At 39.3% G+C, this 25,146-nt stretch overlaps 3 protein-coding genes across 21 annotated transcripts in view; all 3 read left to right on the top strand.

The window, feature by feature from the left end:
• LLPH (LLP homolog, long-term synaptic facilitation factor) overlaps window positions 1-25,146 on the top strand; it is a 648,032-nt gene that overhangs the window by 296,595 nt on the left and 326,291 nt on the right. The window lies entirely within an intron of this gene.
• The window catches only part of TMBIM4 (transmembrane BAX inhibitor motif containing 4), a 529,849-nt gene that overhangs the window by 191,114 nt on the left and 313,589 nt on the right, over window positions 1-25,146 (top strand). The window lies entirely within an intron of this gene.
• The window catches only part of GRIP1 (glutamate receptor interacting protein 1), a 710,404-nt gene that overhangs the window by 575,549 nt on the left and 109,709 nt on the right, over window positions 1-25,146 (top strand). For all 19 annotated transcript variants that reach the window (XM_050748317.1, XM_050748313.1, XM_050748306.1 and 16 more), the window contains 2 exons: window positions 17,699-17,846; window positions 20,039-20,208. In XM_050748317.1, coding sequence (XP_050604274.1) covers window positions 17,699-17,846; window positions 20,039-20,208 — 318 coding nt within the window. The remainder of the gene's footprint in view (window positions 1-17,698; window positions 17,847-20,038; window positions 20,209-25,146) is intronic.

Here is a 25,146-nt window from a genome sequence, read left to right as displayed (position 1 = left end):
ACTCAAAAAAAGAAAAAATTGAGACCTGCTTTTTCTTATTGTCTGCTGAATTAGTTTGTTTTCACACTGCTGATGAAGACATACCCAAGACTGGGCAATTTACAAAAGAAAGAGGTTTAACTGGACTTATAGTTCCATGTGGCTGGGTAAGCCTCACAATCATGGTGGAAGGCAAGAAGGAGCAAGTCCAGTCTTACATGGATGGCAACAGGCAAAGAGAGAATGAGTAAGACACAAAAGTGGAAACCCATGATAAAACCCTCAGATCTCATGACACTTATTCACAACCCCGAGAATAGTATGGGGGAAACTGCCCCCATGATTCAATTATCTCCCACCAGGTTCCTCCCACAACATGTGGGAATTATGGGAGTACAATTCAAGATGAGATTTGGGTGGGGACACAGACCCAAACCATATCACCTGCTTTAAAAATTTGAAAACTCTTTGGCTACATGGAACAGCATTGAGACCCTAGAAATTTAAGTTGGAAGACTCTTATTAGTATTCTACAGAGTATATTTAAATATATATATATAAACCATGTTTATATACTGAAACCTGTCACATGAATTCTAACATGATTGTTTCATATATTATTATCCCCGTGGCAAGGGCATAAACTCTCTCACTTATTAGTTACTGAGCTTTACTTTTCCCTGAATTGAATACACAGTAAAACCACACTACGAGGGGTCAAGAAGGTCAGGGCAGTCTTAAAGAACAACAAAAAACTGGAGAACCTATACTGCTAGATATTAAGATCTATTAAAAAGCTGAAGTAATTAAGACATTATGGTACTGACACACGAAGAAAAGACAAACAGGACACAATGTCCAGAAAACACACACACATATATACATATGTATCTATTCATAAATATATGAGTGATACATATGAATATATATATTAATCTGTGTGCAGATTTATATTCACCTGATTTGTGACACAGGTGACATTGTAATGCAATGAGAAAAAAAGTAGTCCTTTCAAAAAATGATGATGGATCAGTTATATCCATGTGGAGAAAATATATTTTGACTTTACCTGACACAACACACAGGAATCAATTTCAGAGGGTTACTGATCTAAATATAAAATTAATAATGAAACCTGTAGAAAAAGCATAGGAGAACATCACCATGACTTTATAGTAAGCAAAGATTTCTTAAACAAAACATATAAAGTTTAACTATAATATAAATAATGTAGAACCTCTCTTCATCAAAAAACACCTTCAAGCATTGAAATGGTAAGTCATAGAGGGAGGAAAGTATATTTGCAAATCACATATCCAATAGTGACTCATACCAGAATATATATTTTTAAATTTTGTTTTAATCTTTAAAACTATTTTAATTATTTTTAAAATTTTATATATATATATATATATATAAATTTTCAAAAAGCAATAAGCCAAACAACCTAATAAAAAATCAGGGAAAAGATCTGAACAGACCCTTCATGAAAGAGATTATTCAAATGGCCAACAAGTGTATGAAAAATTGCCCTACTACATTAGTCATCAGGGAAATGCAAATTGAAAACACAATGTGATACCACTACACACTCAACTGAATGGCTACAGTGGAAAAGACTGACCACAATAAGAGGTGGTAAACATATAGAGCAACTGGAACTCTCATTCCCTTCTGGTGGGACAGCAAATTCATACAACTCTTTAGAAAACCTCTTTGACAGTATCTGCTGAAGCTGAGCATATGCACACCCTGTGACCCAACAATTCCAATCTTAGTTATGGTTCCCACAGAAATGCATATCCATGCTCACCAAAGACAACTAGAATGTTCAAAGCAGCAATATTTTTACTGATAATAATTGTACATAGTTATAGGGTACATGTGATATTTTGATACATGCATAGAGTGTATAATGATCAACTCAGGGTAATAGGTATATCTATCCATCACCTCAAACATTTATAATTTATTTGTGTTGAGAACATTCTAAATCTTCTCTTCTGGCTGTTTTGAAATAGACAATAAAGTGTTGATAACTATAGTCACCCTATTGTGCTATCAAACACTAGAACTTATTCCCTTTATCTAAATGTACTTCGTACCCACTAAGCAACCTCTTTTCACACCCCCTCCCCTTCTCCTCTCCAGTCTCTGGCAACCACCATTCTTCTTTCTCCCTTCACAAGATCAACTTTTTTAGCTCCCACATATAAATGAGAACATCCAATATTTGTCTTTCTGGTGGAAGGCAAGAAGGAACAAGTCCAGTCTTACATGAATGGCAACAGGCAAAGAGAATGAGTAAGACACAAAAGTGGAAACCCCTGATAAAACCCTCAACTGAATGGCTACAGTGGAAAATGGATAGCAGTTACCTTTTGGATGGAGAGCAATGTAAAGGAGTAGGGGGATTATTTGATGCTGGTTATGTTCTATTTCTGGGTCTTGGTGTGGCTACACAGATACATTCAGTTTATGAAAATGTATCAAGTTGTAAACTTGTGATTTATGCATTATCTGCATGTTGATACACTTCCATAAAAAGTTGTTAAAATACTATAACCTAATAAGCAGGGTACCAAAAATATCTGTCATGTAAAATAAGGGATCAAGTTATTCCAAAATTAATACAATTACCAGGGTGAGCCTGCTGCAGAGAGTGAGAGCCAATAATCAAACATGCTTTATCCAAACTCAAGTTAGCATGGGGTGTATTATTGAGTTTCACTTGCTTTGTACTCTTCTTGCAATGCAATAAATATTCATGCTGTGTCTCCTTTAACTCCCTGGGGAAAAGTTAGGATTTAAGATGAAGCTTATTTGAACATTGGAAGGTGCACTTTTGGGCGAGTCTCTCCCAAGCACTCTATTTCAATAGAAAAAAATAAATCAGCAATTTAAAAAATACTTTAAAAAATTTATTGGGGTTTAGTTTATCTGTAAAGGGTTGAAATTATTAGTAGCATTATATGAATAGGTACCATTAATAAAAATACCATTAACTAATGAGTAAGTTGAAAGGCTCCCAAAAGGTACTTTCTTATCTGAAGGGATGTAAGGCAGGCAAAGCTGATATTACCATTCACAGCCTTTCTTACCACCCCTCTCCCCCCTCCCCTCGCCCCGGAGGTTCTAATCAAGCCTTGCACTGTGATTGAAATGCAGAACTCAGAAGTGGGAAAACTGATTAACAAAATAAAAATCCAGAGTGTTTCCCATGCAAACAGTCATCAGCATATCTTCTGTAATTATGTAACCCATAAATCAACCCAGCATGCACTGGCTGCTTCACTCATGGTGTAAATATCTTAATGACTGAGATGTCTTTAACCATGAATAATTTACATCTGTATCATCCATTTTTCTCAACCATGCTTCATTTCAGCAGGATAAACTAATCTTCTGTCTAGGGATGGGCTCTTGATTATTTCTTCCTGATTTTTCCTCTATTTTTCTCATTTTGGCATACTCCAATTTTTCTCTTGCACTTTCTTAAATAAGAGTGCCCCATTTGTCCAGCCTGTCTGCCTGCCTTTACTTTTCCTATGCATCTTGTTAGACATCTTGGAATAAAGCCAGGGCTTTTGGAATCCTACTTTTCATAAATCCCTCTGTGAATGGAATTGGGTGGCAGCTAGGGAAACAGGCTTAATACCACAAGGCAGTATGAGCTGCTTTAATGTTGTTGTGGGGAAACATTTATTATGGAAAGCAATTGCCAGAAAAGGCTAATGATCAATTAAACGTTAACATTTGTAGATCCCCTTCTGTGATGCAGAAAGTAACTGCCACATGGGTAATGCTGGAAAACAGTACTTGCTAAAATAGTTTTGTTGTTCTCCTAGAGCCCACTAAAATAAAGTCAGAGGAGAAACATTCCAATCAAATTCTATCTCATCTATTAAGCTCATCCCAGCCGTGTCAGCTCATCAGGCTCAGCCTCCTCAGATGCCCAGAAGTCTCACTGACACTGCCATTCCCTTGACACTTACTGCTGTAGTTATTTGGTAATAATAATTGTTTTCTATAGCCCTTATGGACAGGGAGCATCAGTCACCTTCTGTGGATCTTTTCACATGCTTGAGTAATTTTTCTAGAAACCTGGAAATCATATCAGATAAATCAATATTTGTTATTATTATTATACTTTAAGTTCTGGGATACATGTACAGAACATACAGGTTTGTTACATAGGTATGCACATACCATGGTGGTTTGCTGCACCTATCAACCTGTCATCTACATTAGGTATTTCTCCTAATGCTATCCCTCCCCTAGCCTCCCACCCACCGACAGGCCCAGGTGTGTGATGTTCCCCTCCCTGTGTCCATGTGTTCTCATTGTTCAATTCCCACCTATGCGTGAGAACATGCGGTGTTTGGTTTTCTGTTCCTGTGTTAGTTTGATGAGAGTTAAGGTTTCCGGCTTCATCCATGTTCCTGCAAAGTACATGAACTCATCCTTTTTTATGGCTACATAGTATTCCATGGTATATATTCACCACATTTTCTTTATCCAGTCTATCACTGATAGATATTTGGGTTGGTTTCAAGTCTTTGCTGTTGTGAACAGTGCTGCAGTAAACATACGTGTGCATGTGTCTCTATAGTAGAATTATTTATAATCCTTTGGGTATGTGCACAGTAATGGGATTGCTGGGTAAAATGGTATTTCTGGTTCAAGATCCTTGAGGAATTGCCACACTGTCTTCCATAATGGTTGAACTAATTTACACTCCCACCAACAGTGTAAAAGCATCCCTATTTCTCCACATACTCTCCAACATCTGTTGTTTCCTAACCTTTTAATGATAGCCATTCTAATTGGCGTGAAATGGTATCTCATTGTGGTTTTGATTTGCATTTCTCTAATGGCCAGTTATGATGAGCTTTTTTTCATATGTTTTTTGGCCAAATAAATGTCTTCTTTTGAGAAGTGTCTGTTCATATCCTTAGCCCACTTTTTGATGGGGTTGCTTTTTTTTTCTTGTGAATTTAAGTTCTTTGTAGATTCTGGATATTAGCCCTTTGTCAGATGGATAGATTGCAAAAATTTTCTCCCATTCTGTAGGTTGCCTCTTCACTCTGATGATCGTTTCTTTTGCTGTGCAGAAGCTCTTTAGTTTAACTACATCCCATTTGTTAATTTTGGCTTTTGTTGCCACTGCTTTTGGTGTTTTAGTCATGAAGTCTTTGCCCATATCTGTGTCCTGAATAATATTGCCTATGTTTTCTTCTAGGTTTTTTATAATTTTAGGTCTTACATTTAAGTCTTTAATCCATCTTGAGTTAATTTTTGTGTAAGGTGTAAGAAAGGGGTCCAGTTTCAGTTTTCTGTGTATGGCTAGCCAGTTTTCCCAATACTGTTTATTAAATAGGGAATCCTTCCTCCATTGCTTGTTTTTGTCAGGTTTGTTAAAGATCAGATGGTTGTAGATGTGTGGTATTATTTCTGAGGCCTCTGTTCTGTTCCATTGTTCTATATATCTGTTTTGGTACTAGTACCATGCTGTTTTGGTTACTGTAGCCTTGTAGTACAGTTTGAAGTCAGGTAGTGTGATGCCTCCAGCTTTGTTCTTTTTGCTTAGGATTGTCTTGGCTATATGGGCTCTTTTTTTGGTTCCATATGAAATTTGAACTAGTTTTTTTCTAATTCTGTGAAGAAAGTCAATGGTAGCTTGATGAGGATAGCACTGAACCTATAAATAACTTTGGGCAGTATGGCCATTTTCAAATATTGAATCTTCCTATCCATGAGAATGGAATGTTTTTCCACTTGTTTGTGTACTCTCTTGTTTTCTTGAGCAGTGGTTTGTAGTTCCTCTTAAAGAGGTCCTTCTCATCCGTTGTAAGTTGCATTCCTAGGTATTTTATTCACTTTGTAGCAATTGTGAATGAGAGTTCACTCATGATTTGGCTCTCTGTCTATTATTAGTGTATAGGAATGCTTGTGATTTTTACACATTGATTTTGTATCCTAAGACTTTGCTGAAGCTGCTTATCAGCTTAAAAAGATTTGGGGCTGAGTCAATGGGGTTTTCTAAATATACAATCATGTCATCTGCAAACAGAGACAATTTGACTTCCTCACTTCCTATTTGAATACCTGTTATTTCTTTCTCTTGCCTGATTGCCCTGGCAAGAACTTCCAATACTATGTTGAACAGGAGTGGTGAGAAAGGGCATCCTTGTCTTGTGCTGGTTTTCAGAGGTAATGCTTCCAGTTTTTGCCCATTGAGTATAATATTGACTGTGGGTTTGAAATAAATAGCTCTTATTATTTTGAGATACGTTCCATCAATACCTAGTTTATTGAGAGTTTTTAGCATGAAGGGATGTTTAATTTTTTTGAAGGCCTTTTCTGCATCTTTTGAGATAATCACGTAGTTTTCATCATTGGTTCTGTTTATGTGATGGATTACATTTATTGATTTGCATATGTTGAACCAGACTTGCATTCCAGGGATGAAGCCGACTTGATCATGGTGGATAAGCTTTTTGATGTGCTGCTGTATTCAGTTTGCCAGAATTTTATTGAGGATTTTTGTCTCAATGTTCATCAGGGATATTGGCCTGAAATTTTCTTTTTTTGTTGTATCTCTGCCAGGTTTTGGTATCAGGATGATGCTGGCCTCATAAAATGAGTTAGGGAGGATTCCCTCTTTTTCTACTGTTTGGAATAGTTTCAGAAGGAGTGGTACCAACTCCTCTTTGTACCTCTAATAGAATTCGGCTGTGAATCCATCTGGTCCTGGGCTTTTTTGGGTTGGTAGGGCTATTAATTATTGCCTCAATTTCAGAACTTGTTATTGGTCTGTTCAGGGACTCGACTTCTTCCTGGTTTAGTCTTGAGAGGATATATATGTCCAGGAAATTATCCATACCTTCTAGATTTTCTAGTTTATTTGTGTAGAGGTGTTTATAGTATTCTCTGATGGTATTTTGTGTTTCTATGGGATCAGTGGTGATATCCCCTTTATCATTTTTTATTGTGTCTATTTGATTCTTCTCTCTTTTCTTCTTTATTAGTCTGGCTAGTGGTCTATCTATTTTGTTAATCTTTTCAAAAAATCAGCTCCTGGATTCATTGATTTTTCAAAGGGTTTTTTGTATCTCTATCTCCTTCAGTTCTGCTCTGATCTTAGTTATTTCTTGTCTTCTGCTAGCTTTTGAATTTGTTTGCTCTTGCTTTTCTAGTTCTTTTAATTGTGATGTTAGGGTGTCAATTTTAGATCTTGCCTGTTTTCTCCTGTGGGCATTTAGTGCTGTAAATCTCCCTCTAAACACTGCTTTAGCTGTGTCCCAGAGATTCTGGTATGTTGTGTCTTTGTTCTTATTGGTTTCAAATAACTTATTTATTTCTGCCTTAATTTCATTATTTATCCACTAGTTATTCAGGAGCAGGTTGTTCAGTTTCCATGTAGTTGTGGTGGTTTTGAGTAAGTTTCTTAATCCTGAGTTCTAATTTGATTGCACTGTTGTCTGAGAGACTGTTTGTTATGATTTCCATTCTTTTGCATTTATTGAGGAGTGCTTTGCTTCCAATTATGTGGTCAATTTTAGAATAAGTGCGATGTGGTGCAGAGAAGAATGTATATTCTGTTGATTTGGGGTGGAGAGTTCTGTAGATATCTATTAGGTCTACTTGGTCCAGAGCTGAGTTCAAGTCCTGAATATCCTTGTTAATTTTCTGTCTCATTGATCTGTCTAATATTGACAGTGGGATGTTAAAGTCTCCTACACTTATTGTGTGGGAGTCTAAATCTCTTTGTAGGTCTCTAAGAACTTGCTTTATGAATCTTGTATTGGGTGCATATATATTTAAGATGGTTAGCTCTTCTTGTTATGTTGATCTTTTTACTATTATGTAATGCCCTTCTTGTCTTTTTTGATCTTTGTTGGTTTAAAGACTGTTTTATCAGAGACTAGGATTGCAACCCCTGCTTTTTTGTTTTCCATTTGCTTGGTAAATCTTCCTTCATTCCTTTATTTGGAGCCTATGTGTGTCTTTGCACATGAGATGGGTCTGCTGAATACAGCACACCAATGGGTCTTAACTCTTTATCCAATTTGCCAGTCTGTGTCTTTTAACTGGGGCATTTAGCCCATTTACATTTAAGGTTAATATTCTTATGTGTGAATTTGATCCTGTCATTATGATGCTAGCTCAATATTTTGTCTGTTAGTTGGTGCATTTTCTTCATAGTGTCAATGGTCTTTACAATTTGGTATGTTTTTGCAGTGATTTGTACTGGTTTTTCCTTTCCATATTTAGTGCTTCCTTCAGGAGCTGGCAGTCCTGGTGATGACAAAAAATCTCTCAGCATTTGCTTGTCTGTACAGATTTTATTTCTTTTTCGCTTATGAAGTTATTTTGGCTGGATATGAAATTCTGGGTTGAAAATTCTTTTCTTTAAGAATATTGAATATTGGCCCCCACTCTCTTCTGGCTTGTAGGGTTTCTGCAGAGAGATCTGCTGTTAGTCTGATGGGCTTCCCTTTGTGGGTAACCCGACCTTTCTCTCTGGCTGGCCTTAACATTTTTTCCTTCATTTCAACCTTGGTGAATCTGACAATTATGTGTCTTGGGGTTGCTCTTCTCGAGGAGTATCTTTACGGTGTTCTCTGTGTTTCCTGAATTTGAATGTTGGCCTGCCTTGCTAGGCTGGGGAAGTTCTACTGGATAATATCCTGAAGAGTGTTTTCCAGCTCAGTTCCGTTCTCTCTGTCACTTTCAGGTACACCAATCAAATGTAGATTTGGTCTTTTCACGTCGTCCCATATTTCTTGGAAGCTTTGTTCATTCCTTTTTATTATTTTTCCTCTAATCTTGTCTTCACACTTTATTTCAGTAAGTTGATCTTCAATCTCTGATATCCTTTCTTCTACTTGATCAATTCAGCTATTGATACTTGTATATGCTTCTCAAAGTTCTCAAGCTGTTTTTCAGCTGCATCAGGTCATTTGTATTCTTCTCTAAACTGGTTATTCTAGTTAGTAATTCGTCTAACCTTTTTTTAATGTTCTTAGCTTCCTTGCATTGGGTTAGAACATGCTCCTTTAGCTCGGAGGAGTTTGTTATTACCCATCTTCTGAAGCCTCCTTCTGTCAATTCATCAAACTCATTCTCCATCCAGTTTTGTTCCCTTGCTGGCAAGGAATTGTGATCCTTTGGAAGAGACATTCTGGTTTTTTGAATTTTTAGCCTTTTTGCACTGGTTTTTCTTAATTTTCATGGATTTATCTACCTTTGATCTTTGATGTTGGTGACCTACGGGTGGGGTTTCTTTGTGGACGTCCTTTTGTTGATGTTGATGCTATTCCTTTCTGTTTGTTAGTTTTCATTCTAACAGTCAGGCCCCTCTGCTGCAGTTCTGCTGGAGTTTCCTGGAGGTCCACTCCAGACCCTGTTTGCCTGGATATCACCAGTAGAAGTTGCAGAACAGCAAAGATTGCTGCCTGTTCCTTCCTCTGGAAGCTTCATCCCAGAGGGGCATCCACCAGATGCCAGCTGGAGCTCTCCTGTAAGAGGTGTCTGTCAACCCCTGCTGCGAGTTGTCTCCCAGTCAGGAGGCACTGTCCCTTCAAGAGCCCACTTGAGGAGACAGTCTGACCCTTAGCAGAGCTCAAGTGCTGTGCTGGGAGATCTGCTGCTCTCTTCAGAGCCAGCAGGCAAGAATGTTTAAGTCTGCTGAAGCTGCACCCATAGCTGACCCTTCCCCCAGGTGCTCTGTCCTAGGGAGATGGGAGTTTTATCTCTCAGCTCCTGACTGGGGCTGCTGCCTTTCTTTAAGAGATGCCCTGCCCAGAGAGGAGGAATATAGAGAGGCAGTCTGGCCACAGCAGCTTTGCCGAGCTGCAGTGGCCTCCACCGAGTTCGAACTTCCCAGTCGCTTTGTTTAGGCTTTGAGGGGAAAACCACCTACTCAAGCCCCAGTATTGGGGGACGCCCCTCCCCCAACCAGCTCAAGCATCCCAGGTAGACTCCAGACTGCTATGCTGGCAGCGAGAATGTCAAGCCAGTGGACATTAGCTTGCTGGGCTCCATGGGGGTGGGGTTTGCTGAGCTCCCTGGCTTCAGCCCCCTTTCCAGGGGAGTAAATGATTCTCTCTCACTGGCATTCCAGGCACCACTGGGGTATGAAAAAAACACTCCTGCAGCTAGCTCAGTGTCTGCCCAAGTGGCCGCCCAGTTTTGTGCTTGAAACCCACAGCCCTGGTGGCCTAGGCACTGGAGAGCATCTCCTTGTCTGCTGGTTGTGAAGGCCACGGGAAAAGCGCAGTATCTGGGCCAGTGTGCACCATTCCTCACAGCACAGTCCCTCACAGCTTCCCTTGGCTAGGGAGGGAGTTCCCCAACCCCTTGTGCTTCCCAGGTGAGGCAATGCCCCACCCTGCTTCAGCTTGCCCTTCATGGGCTGCACCCACTGTCTAATCAGTCCCAATGAGATGAGCCATGTATCTCAGTTAGAAATGCAGAAATCACCTGCCTTCTGTGTTGATCTTGCTGGGAGCTGCAGACCAGAGCTGTTCCTGTTTGACCATCTTGCCAGCCACCAGATAACTCAATATTTTCGTAAGCATTTTGGCCATATTATATTAAAGATTTCATTGGGCAGGAAGAGAGGAATTGCAAACAGTACGTTAAAAAGAAAAAAAGTAACTAGAAACTTAATGAGATTCAACAGAATATATTTCTGTAGTGGAATCCAGCAGTTCAACATTACTCCCCACCTTCTTGGCATGGGATCCCAAGGGGTTACTTGAAGGAAAGAAGGAATAGTGAATGTTCATCTTTGCATCCCCACTACTTTTCAATGTACATGGCATATAGTTGGCAGTCAGTAAATATAGTTTTTAAATTCATGTTGTTGGATGGATGATGACTTAGAAAGTCCACTTCCGTGGAACTATGAGGTGGACAGCCTTCTATCCTAGCAAGAATATAATTAGGCTTCCCCAGCCTCCTGAGAGTACATTAATGCTGCTGCTGATTCATCTGATGCCCAAAGCATATGGATCTGGTCCTAGTCACCTACGTAAAATGCCACCATACAAGTGCCTCATCACAGGGGACTTCCTTGAATTGTCTAGTATCCAGCTTCTTTTCAAAACCTAAGTGAGAGAAAAGATTGACATCTAACAAAGATCCCAAGAGACATTCAGTCTGTTTACCCTGGGATCCACCTTTACATCATGTTGACCAATACATTATCTCGTCCCATTCTAGAGACACCATCATTGATTTGCTTTTTAATCTTATATCTCAACCTTGATCAAGGAACAGCTGTTGGAAACTACCTCTGCATCCTATCATAAAATGTGTTGAGGGCGTTATCCATTATATCATTTGCCACCATCTATATATAAAAGCCCATGAGAGAGATATCTTAAGCGCTTCCTGCTAGAATCATCTTTATTTCCACCACAGGGACTAGTAGACTTCCTCCTTTCCAATAGTGAGAACTGCATAATTGATTATGTTTTCTTTATTATTCAGGTTTCTGGGAAATTGAGTCATTCTTTTTATTGGAGCAAAAGTCACATAACATACAAATAATCATTTTAAAGATACAATTCAGTGGCACTTAGTACATTTACAGAGTTGTGCAAATATCCCCTCTGTCTAACTCCAGCACATTTTTATCATCCCAAAAGGAAACCTTATATCCATTAAGCAGTCATTTTTCCCTCCCCAGCAACCCTGGCAACTACTAATTGTACTTCTACTTTCTGTACCTATGGATTTACTTATAGTTCAGTGTCATGCTTGCAGTGCAGTCAAACTCTATTAACCCTTGTGGTATGGCATTTGTAGACTCTTTCTTCCTGGTTGTTTCCTTATATTACTTATTTTGTTTCAAGCAAACAGCCTCAAGATTTTTGTGTAAAGATGAGTAGAAATATACACAAATAAGAATATCCTCCTTTTTACCTCCAGAGCCACTTGCCACCCTTCTTGCTGCTCTGCCATGACCTATATGGTCTACACTATGGGCTCTCAAGCCCTCTGGCTTCCAGTTGAGTTTGGCTAATAGGGAATGATGGCAGTCGATCAGGGGAAGGGAGGACAATGATGAAAAGTATTACTCTCTCAACTTCTTCCTTGTGGGTTCACTGAAATTGGTCCCTTGACTGAAGGTCCCAGCTCATGTCAAGGAGCCCTCATCACTTAGGTCCTTCCGAATCCTGGTTCTACTAGCAATTCTATTCTTTGCCTTTTCAGGCTTAGTAGGGTACGATCCCTATTATTTCTGGCCCCAGAGTACTGTATCATCCCTTGTAGTTTCCCTATAAGCTTCTCCCACTTTTCTAAGTTGTTCCTTTATTAAACTCTTCTCAAGTTATCCTAATTTGAGTGTGTCATGTGTTTCTTGCTGGGACCTGACTTAAACAGCATACTCTACCCCATGGTTCTGTTCAGCTGTCAGTCAACATAATTTGCTCAGAGTCCTCTGCAGATGAGCAGGTCTGGTAGATTCTCCTAGAGCCAAACAGTGTCCTCTTCCTCATGTCCACTGCATTCACATAGGGTTCTATTAAGGTGTATAACAGGCAGGTTGACATGGTTTGCAGGTCAGGGCCATAATCCCTGAGGATGTGACATTTGAGCAGAGCAGTTTTTTTTTTTTTTTAAAAAAAAAAAAAAGGAGCTGAAGGAAGGGACAGGAAGAGGTGGGGCATTCTGGGTAGAGAGAACAACCTAAATGAAGGCACTGTAGCAGGGATTGACAGCATTTTGAATAACTAAAATAGGAGTTCAGAACTGGAACAGAGAGAAGCAGGGCAGAATGGTGGAAGATAAAACTGGTGAAGGAAGCAGAAGCCAGATCGTACAGGTCCTTGTAGACCATGTTAAGAACCTGTACTCCGTTACCAGAACAGCTGTTTTAAGGTTTTAAGCTTGGGATTAATGCAATGAGATATTCAATTTAAAGGATCACTCTGGATTGGGGAAGGTGAAGGGCATGAGAGGATGTGGGGAAATCAGATGGTGGTAACTTGGGCTAAAATGGTGATCGTGAAGATGGAAAGAAAGGATGAAATTGAGAGCTATTTAGGGGGTAAAATCAAGAGAAATTTATAAGGATCTGGGAGAAGATGGGACCAGGGATGGCTCCTGGGTTTCTGGTTTGTGTGATGGAGTGCAGCATGAACCCACCACTGGAGAAGGAAACATGCAGAAGCAATGGAGTAGGGTGGTCTCACTCTTCAGTTTGGGACATGTGTCGATGTTCCTAGGAGACGTCCAAAAATTGTTCTCAGTGACAAATATGAGCTTGGGGGAATGATGTGTGCTGGATTTAAGAGTGACTGAGGTAAGTGAAACTGTGGGCTACTGAGGTGAGATAATATAAGACTGAGCTTCTGTTAACTATTATCAATAAGCCCTGATTGTCTTTCATGAGATAAGCACGCTTTTTTCTTCATCATTTTTTTCTGGTTAGATTAGGACCTTACTATGATAGAATCTTGCTAGAAAGTTGTAGTTGTGCCCTGGAAACTTCTTAATGTGGAAGCTTCATATTATGTGATGTCTCTTTGAAGGTGGAAGATATCCCTCTAAACTCAGTCTTTAAAGGATGTTATTATTGTCATCCAAATATTTAAAGATCTGAGGATTTTCATCCCACCTTTATAAACATCAGTTATCAGGAATCACTTTTCTATCTAGCAGCTCACCTCTTCTGTTGATTTGTAGTATATTGGGATTTAGATTCTAGCTAGTGTATATTTTCATAAAGTTGGTTAACCTGCCTTAACTTTCTCTGGAGAGCTACTTAACTGGCATCATTATTTCTCTGTAGATTCACAGATTGTCATGACTAGGGAAGTTTTATTCAAATCTCTTCATTTTACAAGTGAAGAAAATTAGGTGTAAGGGAGATGATGGCTCGGGCCACATGCTGAGTTGATGATATAGCAAGAACCACCCTCTAGCTGGTCCTCAGCTCCAGCCTTGAGTACCGTATAATACACACTGCCTCTTCCCTTAACCATGACTTTGAATTAGTCTTATCTCAGAACTGTAAAGCTTTCTACTTTAAGTTTTAAAAGAGATTCATTAATTGCATATTTGCATCTCCCAAATGGAAATATTGCACTTGTTGTTTTTTCAAGCCTTAATGGGGCAAGTTGTACTTGAAGAGAGACTTATTCTAGTTTCCAGTCACAGAAGCTACTGTAGAAGCTGTGGATGCTCTCTCTCTCTCGCCCTCTAATTTAATGATGGCAGAGGATCTGGCATCCTTTTCCTAAGCTTCTTAATATTCCTACTCCTGTCATTTCTTTCTACCAGAACAATTTCATGTTAATTCTTCATGATCATTGGAACATTAAAACCACAAAAAAATATAAGTTTTAATACTTTGACAAATATACAGGCCAGCAGGAAAAAAAAAAAAAAAAAAACTGAAGGGTTTATATTTAAATACCTTTTGAATATCCTGATGACCTCTTTAAAAACTCTCATGTTTAATCATGATTTAGTACTTTTTAGAAAAGTGAATACTTTGTGTGAGTATTGAGTAATGATTGGTTGTAGTTTTATAAAATTTACACGTGCAAATACCTACTTTAAATAGCCACTTCTTATAATAATAGTCCAAGACAGATACATTGGTGCAGTCCTCTCAAATGAAAAGGCCTATTAGAATACCAATTCAGTCATTGTATCAAAGACTCAAACTCACAATGCTCACATAAAGATGATAGAAGTTTCTTTCTCAATCTCTTGAGAAATCTGAAGATTTTAGGAACCTAGGCTTCATCTATCTCATGGCTTGATGCTCTTGTCTGCATGATTGAAGATGGCTTACCAGTTCTGAGCCCACATTTCACCAGCAAGGGGGAAATGAGGGAGAGGGGGGCACAGCCATTCTTTTTAAGAGCACATCCTGAAACATGTCACATCTCACTTCCCATTGGCTGGAACCTGGTCCTATGGCTACACCTTGCTGCAAGGGAGGCTGGGAAATGTGGTTCTTAACTGGGCAGCCATTTGCTCAGCTAAAACTTAGAAACCCTATTACTGACAAAAGAAGAGAAGATGAGATATCAGGGAACACCTAGCAGTTTCTGTCATTTCTAAAAGAGATTAAGTAGTAAGTAATCTAGAAACTTTATCATTTTCACCTGTTAAGCAAAATAAATTTATCTTTAGACATGACAAAACCATGAGGAAGAAAATAAGTGATTGTCACCCCACAAACATACCTGTTAAAATCCAACAAGACCATGGAGAGTGGGTTTGAGAAATCAAAATTAGTCATTCTAAAGTTCTAGAAAGGTAATGTGAGAAAAGGCCCTGGTAGGCCAGAGCTCATGTGGGGTTTGGCTGAGCAGAAAAAGGTTGCTTTGCAGCATGCTTAAGGAACAGAAGGAGGAAGGCCAACTGCTGGGGGTGGAGCCAGAGGCATCACATTGTGTGCACTGAGCTCAACCACAGATCTTCTTTAAAATTGAGAGGTGGGCAAATTAACCACCTTAGTGACAGAAGGACAACTAAAACAGAGGCTGCAGGGACTGACAAGTATTCTTTACTAGGGTCTCCTGACTGAGACGCATGAGGTGCAAACTACCATTGCACATAGGCACGGGGCCCACTCACTGAAAACTCCCAGGTGAGAGTAAGGCAGGACGCACGATGACCAGGTGAGACTCTGGAGAGAAACAAAGCAGCAAATGAGGGAGAAGGAGAGAGAGAAGCCAGGACATTGTCATTGGTCCTAGTCTGATGTCAGGAGATCAGGGAAATTAATACAGCAAGGTGAGTGAGAGCAGAGAGTAGCATCCACCATAGTTAGGTTCATGGGCAAATCAACCGTAGGATCTGGGGTAGTTGTAATACCCCAGAGCCAAAAACTCTTAGTAGATTAAGACCTTTGGCTTCTTGCAGATATTATTAATGAAACTGCTTGCTCTGGAATTGACAGGAAGAGGTATAGGCCCTAATGATCTCTTAACCTTTTTAAGGACTAACATTTCAATCTTACGAGTCAGGAAACATGGTGTTAATACATGCAAGAATCCTTAGCACTGGATATGCATGTTGTTGACCTGGATATTGTCATCTTTACTTTAAGAAATAATTTATCTCAAACTGAAGATGGCTCTCTCCCATGGACCTTTCAGCTTCATGACTCAATGCATATTACCTGAGCTTCAGCAATCGGAATACAGATTTCCTATTTCACTATATCTGAGTGGGGCCTTGATGATAAAGATGTTCTTACAGAAAGGCAAAATTGTATTAATGGAGTGTCAAACATCAGAACAGTCGAAAATTAGAAATGGATTACAGACCCAATATGCAGTCTTGAAAAATGAGATGACTCAAAGGCTTAAGGTCATAATATAGCAATAATGAAAATGTCCTATATGTGTAACAAAGTGCTTTGTTCATTGGTTTGGTTTTAATAAACATTGTGGAAAAGATATCATTTTATAGGTAAGCAAGCAGGCTTAGAAAGTTTTAGTATTGTTAATTGTCAATTTTGTCAAAATACAATAAAAAGACAGTTTTAGTAACTGGTCTTGTCTTAGATACCATGACACAAATATTGTGAAAATGGGAATTGAATCCAGATGTTTTAATTCTATGTCCCAGACTCTTTCCCTTGTGTCGTGTGGCTCTTCTGAGCTTTAAGCAACATCATGAACTTTCTCATTTGTTCATGCATTCATTCTACAACTATTAGTGGCATACCTCCGATGTGCTAATCATTATACCAGGCACTGAGAATGGTGTGATTGACAAGACATAGTATCTGCCTTCAAGCATGCTTACAATCTGGCAAGGAACACAGGCACATCATCCATACTGGCCACTATGAACCGGTGAAATGTATGCTACAACAGCAGGAATACAGCAGACTGTAGAAGCACATGTGAAAGTCATCTCACCAAATTACGACTTAGGCTTCCCAAGGAATTGATGTTGGCATTGAGTCCACGAATGTTAGAAGGAGATGAAGGAACAAATAATGTTCCAAGTCAAAAATAAAGCATATATGAAGTTATGCTTGAGAGGGAGGTGATCCTAAGTGAGTTCCAGAGGAGGGAAAGACCCAAAACCTTTACAAATTCAACTTAGTGGACCATTCCTACTACTTGGCTAGAGACATCATCCATCCATCCATTCTTCCAATCATCTATCTACCCATCCATTCATCCTTCCATCCATCTTGTCATTCTTTTATTTATCCACCCACTCATCCTTCTTTCCTTTCTCCCTCCTTTCCTCCCTCCCTTTCTTTCTTCTTTCCTTCCTTTCTTTTTTATATCCATCCTTTCATCCATTCATTCATCTATCCATCTATTTATTCCTGGTAGGTGCTAAGATATTGATTGAATTAAGTAATTAATTTAAAAAACTTTTACTGAAAAACCTAGTATATGCTAGGCATTGTGCCAAGCACTGTGGAGGGGATAAAGATACAAGAGATATTATACCAAGTGACATGAACCTTAAAATCTCATTGAAGGGATGAACATTACACATACATTAATACAGTACAAGCTGAATGGAACAGGTGTGTTAAGAGGTGCCCTATGAATTTATCATTGGCTGTGGGGATATTATATGGAGGGAAATCTAAGTATCAGTGATAAAACTAACAAGCTAACATCAAACTGAATATTCTTCATCTTTTTCTTTTATGTCTTTGCTTATTTGTTTTATTTTGTTTTGCTTTCTGAAATTTGTTCTTTGACAGATTCTGTGGCAACAGCATCCGGGCCACTACTAGTCGAAGTTGCCAAAACTCCTGGTGCCAGCCTTGGGGTTGCCCTAACTACCTCGATGTGCTGTAACAAACAAGTCATTGTCATAGACAAAATCAAATCTGCAAGTATTGCAGACAGGTAAGTATTGTAGAAAGTGCCTACTTTTCCGCCAGGCGTGGTGGCTCATGCCTGTAATCCCAACACATTGGGAGGCTGAGGCGGGCGGATCACCTGAGGTCAGGAGTTCGAGACCAGCTTGGCCAACAAAGTGAAACCCCATCTACTGAAAATACAAGAAATTAGCCAGTCGTGGTGGCAGACATCTGTAATCCCAGCTGCTCAGGAGGCTGAGGCACGAGAATCACTTAAACTCAAGAGGCAGAGGTTGCAGTGAGCTGAACCATTGCACTCCAGCCTGGGCAACAAGAGCGAAACTCCATCTCAAAAACAAACAAACAAAAAAAAAGTGCCTCTTTTTCAAAAGTGCATGTGTGCAATTTTAAGTATATATAAACACATATGTACACACACTTGTGATACACATATACACATGCATAGACACATATACACAAACACACACACAGTTCTCTTGCCAGTTTATACAGGTTTCACACAGAGAAGCAAGTTACTGTTGTAGGGCTTAAAAATTCACCTATGTGTCAGCCACCCCATAATGTCACTTCACCTCATCCAGATGTTTGGTGGTTTGGTGTGGCCTTTAGCCACCAAAAAAAAAAAAAAAACAAGCAACTAAGCAAGTTTTCTTGCTGTGTCGTAGGGCACTAGCCTGTTCTTGATGTAGGGTAACGGAGTAGATCTTTATTAAACCCCGTGCAGAGCAGTGATGGGTTTTCCTGAATTGTTGACAATTAAATCCTGCTACCATAAAATCTGATTTCTTTGTTTCTTAAATAAATAAAACAATACTTTTTAAAATATTTTTTACAATACTTGAAAAAAGTCCTATACTCTCATAGCATGTAAATCTTAGGATTTTACAACCTTCGAGGGTCTCTTAAAATATTATTCGCTTCAATGTCACAATAAAAATGAAACTTCATGTTTCTAATTAATGTTTTATACTTGCAAGGTAAAAGGGGAAGGAAAAAAAGACTACCTTTCCATCTAATAAATTATTTTACAGCTCCTGGTAAGAAAAACCTCATCTCCCATAGCTAAAGCACTCCAAGTGCAAAAAATGTGGAATTACGTTTTTAGTTGGAAGAGATGACTTGAAATGCTTTTGTCTTGAGAAATAGACTATTCACACTGGGAATTTATAGATATACTGCACCTGAATGACCAGTCTCCCCTGTATGTTTCCAGCCCTCTTCTCTATGTGCCCCTCAACCTGCCTGGAAAACCTCCAGCCATGGTGCAGTGAACTGCAGCAACCCCCAGTAGTGTGGTCAGTCTATAGCTCCACTGTGGTCTTACCTGACATTCAGTCCTTATCAGTGACAGCCATTGATCCAGGGGTGTTCTCCAGTTCAGTGGCGCAGGGTGCTTTAATTTTCTCCCTCTGTTTTTTCGCATTCTGCAGGGGGTAACCAGTTTAAGGAGCTGTTCACTTGACTGGTATGTGGAGATGCTGATGGCTGTGCCAACTTTTCTCAACTCATCCAGTAGCCAGCTCTTGAGCTCAGCAAGATGTAGCAGCCAGCCCCTTCCCTGCCCCCATCTTTCCCCTTGACTCACCATGCAGGCCTGGTTTTATTACTCACTTGACTCCTGCATAATTTCTACCATTATCAAGAGCTTTTACACTAATACATGTTCAACTCCAGAATAATGTAATAATAAAGAACTGGTGATCTTGGAGCTTGTGTGAGGATTCCAAGGAAGTATTACTGAAATCTCCCCAAGTTATTCTTCTTCACACATAAAAGAGACCCTATTCCAATTCTGAGAGTCATGTTTGAGATTCCGAAGATTTACCAACTCATGTTTACAGATAGAAATGCCTAGAACAAACAAACACAGACAAAAGTCCAGGAGAAACATTTTCCTGTTTTTCCCTTTCCTCTTGCTCACTTTCCCTCAATTTTCCACACAAGCACTCCAAAATATGATTTTTTTTTTTTTCAGAGAAGGACAAGAGAAAACATTTCCTTGAATTTTTCTGTATTTTCCACAAGGTTTTACCTCCTTATTCATATTCAAGGTACTTAAAATTTGACAGATGGTGTTTCCTATAACACTCAAACTTTTCTTTCTTTTTTTTTTTTAAGTAATTGAAAACTGTGTGAAAGTTTAACTATGAGATACATGAAAGTCAGATTCCAAAGAGGTAGGCACCACCTCTTACCGAGTATTTCTCCTTTCCGTAGATGTGGCGCATTGCACGTGGGAGATCACATCCTCTCCATCGACGGGACCAGCATGGAGTACTGTACACTTGCAGAAGCAACCCAGTTCCTGGCCAACACCACTGACCAGGTCAAGCTTGAGATCCTTCCCCATCATCAGACACGGCTGGCCCTAAAGGGGCCCGACCATGGTGAGATATCTACCTGGATCAAGCTCTTTGTCTGGCCCTCACAGTGTTGCTCCCTCTAGCAGAGTTAGACTGGGTCTCATTCTGCCTTTTTTTTTTTTTGAGACGGATTCTCACTCTGTCCCCCAGGCTGGAGTGCAGTAGCATGAGCTCAGCTCACTCCAACCTCCGCCTCCTGGGTTCAAGCCATTCTCCTACCTCAGCCTTCCGAGTAGCTGGGATTACAGGCATCCACCACCATGCCCAGCTAATTTTTGTATTTTCAGTAGAGACAGGGTTTCACCATGTTGATCAGACTCATCATTTCTTTTTAAAACAAGGTTGTGTTTGTTTACTCAAATTCATCTTCCAAAGTCTTTTTTCCAAGCCACACATAATTTACTTGAAACCATAACATCAAGGAAAAAATTTTCAGGCTAGTGCTATTTAGTATTTTTTTCTTTACAAAGTCTTTGGTGCAAATTGAATGTGCAGAGAAGGCAAATAATTTGACTTCCTGGTATTCATTTTGAATTTCCAGTCTAGATGAAGGCCAACGAAGGCAAATAGTAAAACTCTCACTTAAAAATAAATAAGCAAAGTGGATTTTGATGGCAGAACCTTCAAATATTTGGCAGGAATCAGAGGGAACCAGTTATGTGAAGCATTAGTTTTCAATATATTTTGTCTTTTGCCAGTGTAGTTTTTTTCTTAGGATAGAGAACAACCTGCGTGACCAAAAATCTTGTCTGGGAGAATCAGAATATTTGACTCCATTTATTCAATAAAAAGTGTCAGCTGAAGGTATCTGCATTTTCACTCCCTTGAAATTCACAGATACATTTGCCGAGTGTTTACACCATCTACCTAGGCATCTTTAGGCAAAACCTGGTACGAGAAAGGGGTCTTTGAGCCCCAAATCAAATGAAGTCAAGTTCTCCAGTAGGATCTTTGTTCCTACTCCTTCTCCTGCCCTGTTCCTTAAACCAAACAGCAATCCTTTGTACTCCTTGAAATTAGAGGCCTCACTAGTATTGTCAGGGTGGCCTGAAGGAGGATAATGCATTTCTGTATGTTTAGACACCGTGCAGTTTTCTCTGAAATTGAAATTTTGCTTATAAGGGGGTCATTTGTATTGTGTCTCCCACCTTCTAAAATGCACTGTACTTCTCCACAGTCTGGAGTGGGGGGAAAGAGGGACCAGATAATTTTCATACTAAATCAGTCAGCTGGATGTAACCTTTTTAATTAAATGGCACTTAGACGGCCCTGAAGCTAATGAAAATCTCTAGTACAACATTACCCTTATCAGATTTTAATTTTACACATTGGAGTAGAGAAATGATGCAGCATAGGCAGGTTATGAAAAGAAAATCAGCATCACAGTATTGGAATAGAAATGCAAACAGCTGTGGGAAGGTGTTGTTCACAAGGATGCACACCATTCCTATCAGGAGGCCCCGTGGGCCCTTCCTGCACTCTGGCAGAGAGGAGAGATTTCTGAAGCTGTTTAAGTTTCTTTAAATTAACTGGCAGTCATCACTGGATTTGAAGCACAGTAGCCATAAGAATGCACACTGTAGTGCTCTCTCAGCATGGGGTTTTGCTTGCTAAATTCTGGTATCAGCGAATCGGAAATGCATACCACACCCTTTTAAAATGTTAGCGTCTTTAACAACTTCTTTTATTTTTCTTTAGTTGGCCCTATATATAATTCATAAATAATTCAAATGTTTTCAACTCATGGAATATTAAACTTTTTAACCTGCCAAGGCAACTTAAGATTAATTTATGTACTAAAATATATGGACTAAGAATGAATTTTGCCTTTATTGTGGAAGACCTGATGTTGTTTGTGTTGCAGGGATAGGAAGCTGATAGAAGTTTAAGTAATTCCAGCTTCCACTTCTGACTCCATCATCTACATTTACTGAAAGTTGTTCCCTGTCTTTCTTATCAAGCAGGCATTTCCTCTGTATTACACATTAAAATCAGACTTGCATTTCCAAGAGGAAATACATTTTGGCTCCTAAACATAATTAAATCATAGTAAAGAAGAAAAACAAACACAAAATTATTATTATGTTTACAATTCTCAAACTTACATTTTTGACTAATGGAGTTTTACATAGTTTTACCCTTTCTCCACAAGAAAGTTCTGATTGTTTTTTTCAAGATCTCTGATGCCTGAACAGTGTGTCTCTCAACACACTTCCCAAATTTCCAGATTTTGTTAGCAGCAAAGCATACACCAAAGAGTTTTCAGGGCAATGTAGAAATGAATATCTCAACTTGGAATAAGAGATTAGCTATGCCTTTCACTAATATATAGCAGCATTAAAGAAGCTGACAAAAAAATGAGTTTTCAGTGACATTAGAAATTGTTCCCACTGAGGGTTTTCAGGAGACATAATTGGATTGAAGGAAACTGACATTTTGGAAAGGAAAATGTGACCAGAGTCACTAGACTCAACACATTTAGTACCAGGAGGACCTTCCATTTGAGAGCTCTAGGGCTACCACTGGAGCCGCTGTGGTCTGCTCTCTGGGACATCCTGAACAGAGCAAGAGGCTGCAATTAGAGAAGAAAGAAAAGTAACTTCTGTGGTCATATATCTCTTGAGACTACAGTAGTGATGTCACCATGAAATGATACACAAACCGTAATATTTTAAATGTGTTGTTTTCTTATCCATAAAAAGGGACTTAGACATACCCATAGGAAGAGGTGGTATGTCTGGTGGCTGAAGTGGGGACTTCAGGATCACATGTCCAGAGCTTCACCTCTGACTCCACCACGTGGGGCCTTAAGCAAGTTACCCAACTTTTCTATACCTCAGTTGCTTCATCTGTAAAATGGGGGTCATAATAATACCTGCCTCAAAGGAATATTCTGAACATTATCTGAGCTAATCGATCAAATAGCACCTAGCACAGTACCCAGTATATAAGTACTCAGTGAAAGTAGGCTATGATTATCGGCAGTATTAAATGAGAGCGTGTCTATAAGTGCTTTTTGCAAGATGATAGGACATGCTAAAAATGTAACATCTTATTATTAAACTCTGGAAATACTTGCCTATCAAGTATACCACTGCAAAACAGAAAACATTTGGAGTGTACATTCAAAATAGGCAGCAGCTGTCTTCTCTGTCCTACATTATTTGTTCAACACCTTTTGCATTCATCATCCATAGCATATAGTTTTGTGCACTATCTTATTTTTGTCTCTTAATTATTTTATACGTGTGAAAATTTAATCCCCAGTAATAATTCAAGATCAAGGTAAAGGGTATGACCTTTAACCTGCCTGCAGCAATTGGCACAGTCTGGGGAAGCAATAGGTGGTAAATAATATCTTCCTTATTGACTTACTAATTGTGCTTGGCAGTCTTAACAAATGCCCAGTAATTTTCAAAGCTCTCAGTGAAGAAGTGGGTCAAAAGGTGGGTGTAGAATCCCAAAGTGCATTCACTGTACCCTGGCTTCATTTGAAACAGATGGTACTTTGTGAAAAGTACGCTAAAGTGTCTGTGGTTGTAAATTGGCCAGACCCAGTAATAACTGCATCTTGCTAAAATGTCTTCCTGTATACCCAAAGTAGAATGAGGATGGTGAGACAAAATCCGTTAGGGACATCCTCTGCAATAAATACTCTTTTATCTCAAGGAAAATGCTGCTGCAGTGTTCACATGGACACTCTGGCTGATATTCCTGTTCATTTATGCATTTGTTCATTCATTCATATATTAATCATTATATACTAGGCACTGTTCTAGTTGCTAGAATATATTTAATGAGCAAGACAGACAAAGTATATCCCTACTCTTATAGAATTCACATTCTAGTATAGACAGACAAACATTAAAAATATATTAAATAAATAAAGCTGTTTGAGACAGCAATAAGTACCATGAAGAATGTAAAACAATAATGAGATAGCACGGGGAGGGCAGCTCCTTCAGCCAGGGAGATCAGCAACAACTTCTCCGAGGAGGTGGCACCTTGGGTGAGACCTGAATGATGAGAAGGAGGCAGTCATACAAACAACTGGGAAAAGAATAGCAAGTGCGAAGGCCTTGAGGCAGGAAGGAACCTGACTTGTTCTAAGAGTAGATATAAGATCAGTATGGCTAAAATATACAAATGTTGGGGAGAGTGATATGGATGAAACTAGCAAGATAGGCAGGGGCTGCATTTGATTCTCTTTGTAATAGTTAGCTATTCAGGCTGGGCGCAGTGGCTCACGCCTGTAATCCCAGCACTTTGGGAGGCCAAGGCGGGCAGATCACCGGAGGTCAGGAGTTCGAGACCAACCTGGTTAACATGGCAAAACCCCATCTCTACTAAAAAATACAAAAATTAGCTGGGTGTGGTGGTGGGTACCTATAATCCCAGCTACTGGGGAGGGTGAGATGGGAGAATCGCTTGAATCTGAGAGGCAGAGTTTGCAGTGAGCTGAGATTGCACCATTGCATTCCAGCCTAGAGTGAAATTCTGTCTCAAAAAAAAAAAAAAAAAAAAAAAAAAAAGTAAGCTATTCAAACAGGAGTAGCATGATCTGACGTACGTATTTAGAAGGCCACCCTAACTGTGTTGTGAAAGGTGGGTATGCAGGAGATGAGTTGCGGAGCCACGTCTGAAGGTGTTACAGTGGTCTAGATGAAGGAGGTGGCAGCTTGAATTAGGAAAGTGGAGAGACGGGGGAATCCAAACCACAAACAAAGCAGTTGAGTAGAAGGAGCAGGCCAGATGGTTTAGGGCAACAAAATTATAGTGGCTATGAAAGTTTCTGCTGCAGATTTCTGAGAAATTCTCTAAACTTAAATGTCCAGTGAGTGAAATTTGTTGAGTGAAAGATAAATTTATTTCCTTTAAAAGATACTTTATTGTTAGCACATAGATGGAAAAGTAGACAAATCAATATACTCTGAATTCATTTGTTTTTCTTCTGTGTACCAG

This window comes from Macaca thibetana, chromosome 11, assembly GCF_024542745.1.
Source record: "Macaca thibetana thibetana isolate TM-01 chromosome 11, ASM2454274v1, whole genome shotgun sequence".
Lineage (NCBI taxonomy): Eukaryota > Metazoa > Chordata > Mammalia > Primates > Cercopithecidae > Macaca > Macaca thibetana.
The sequence above is the reverse complement of the archived record's forward strand: the minus strand, read 5'-3'. Positions and strand labels throughout refer to the sequence as shown.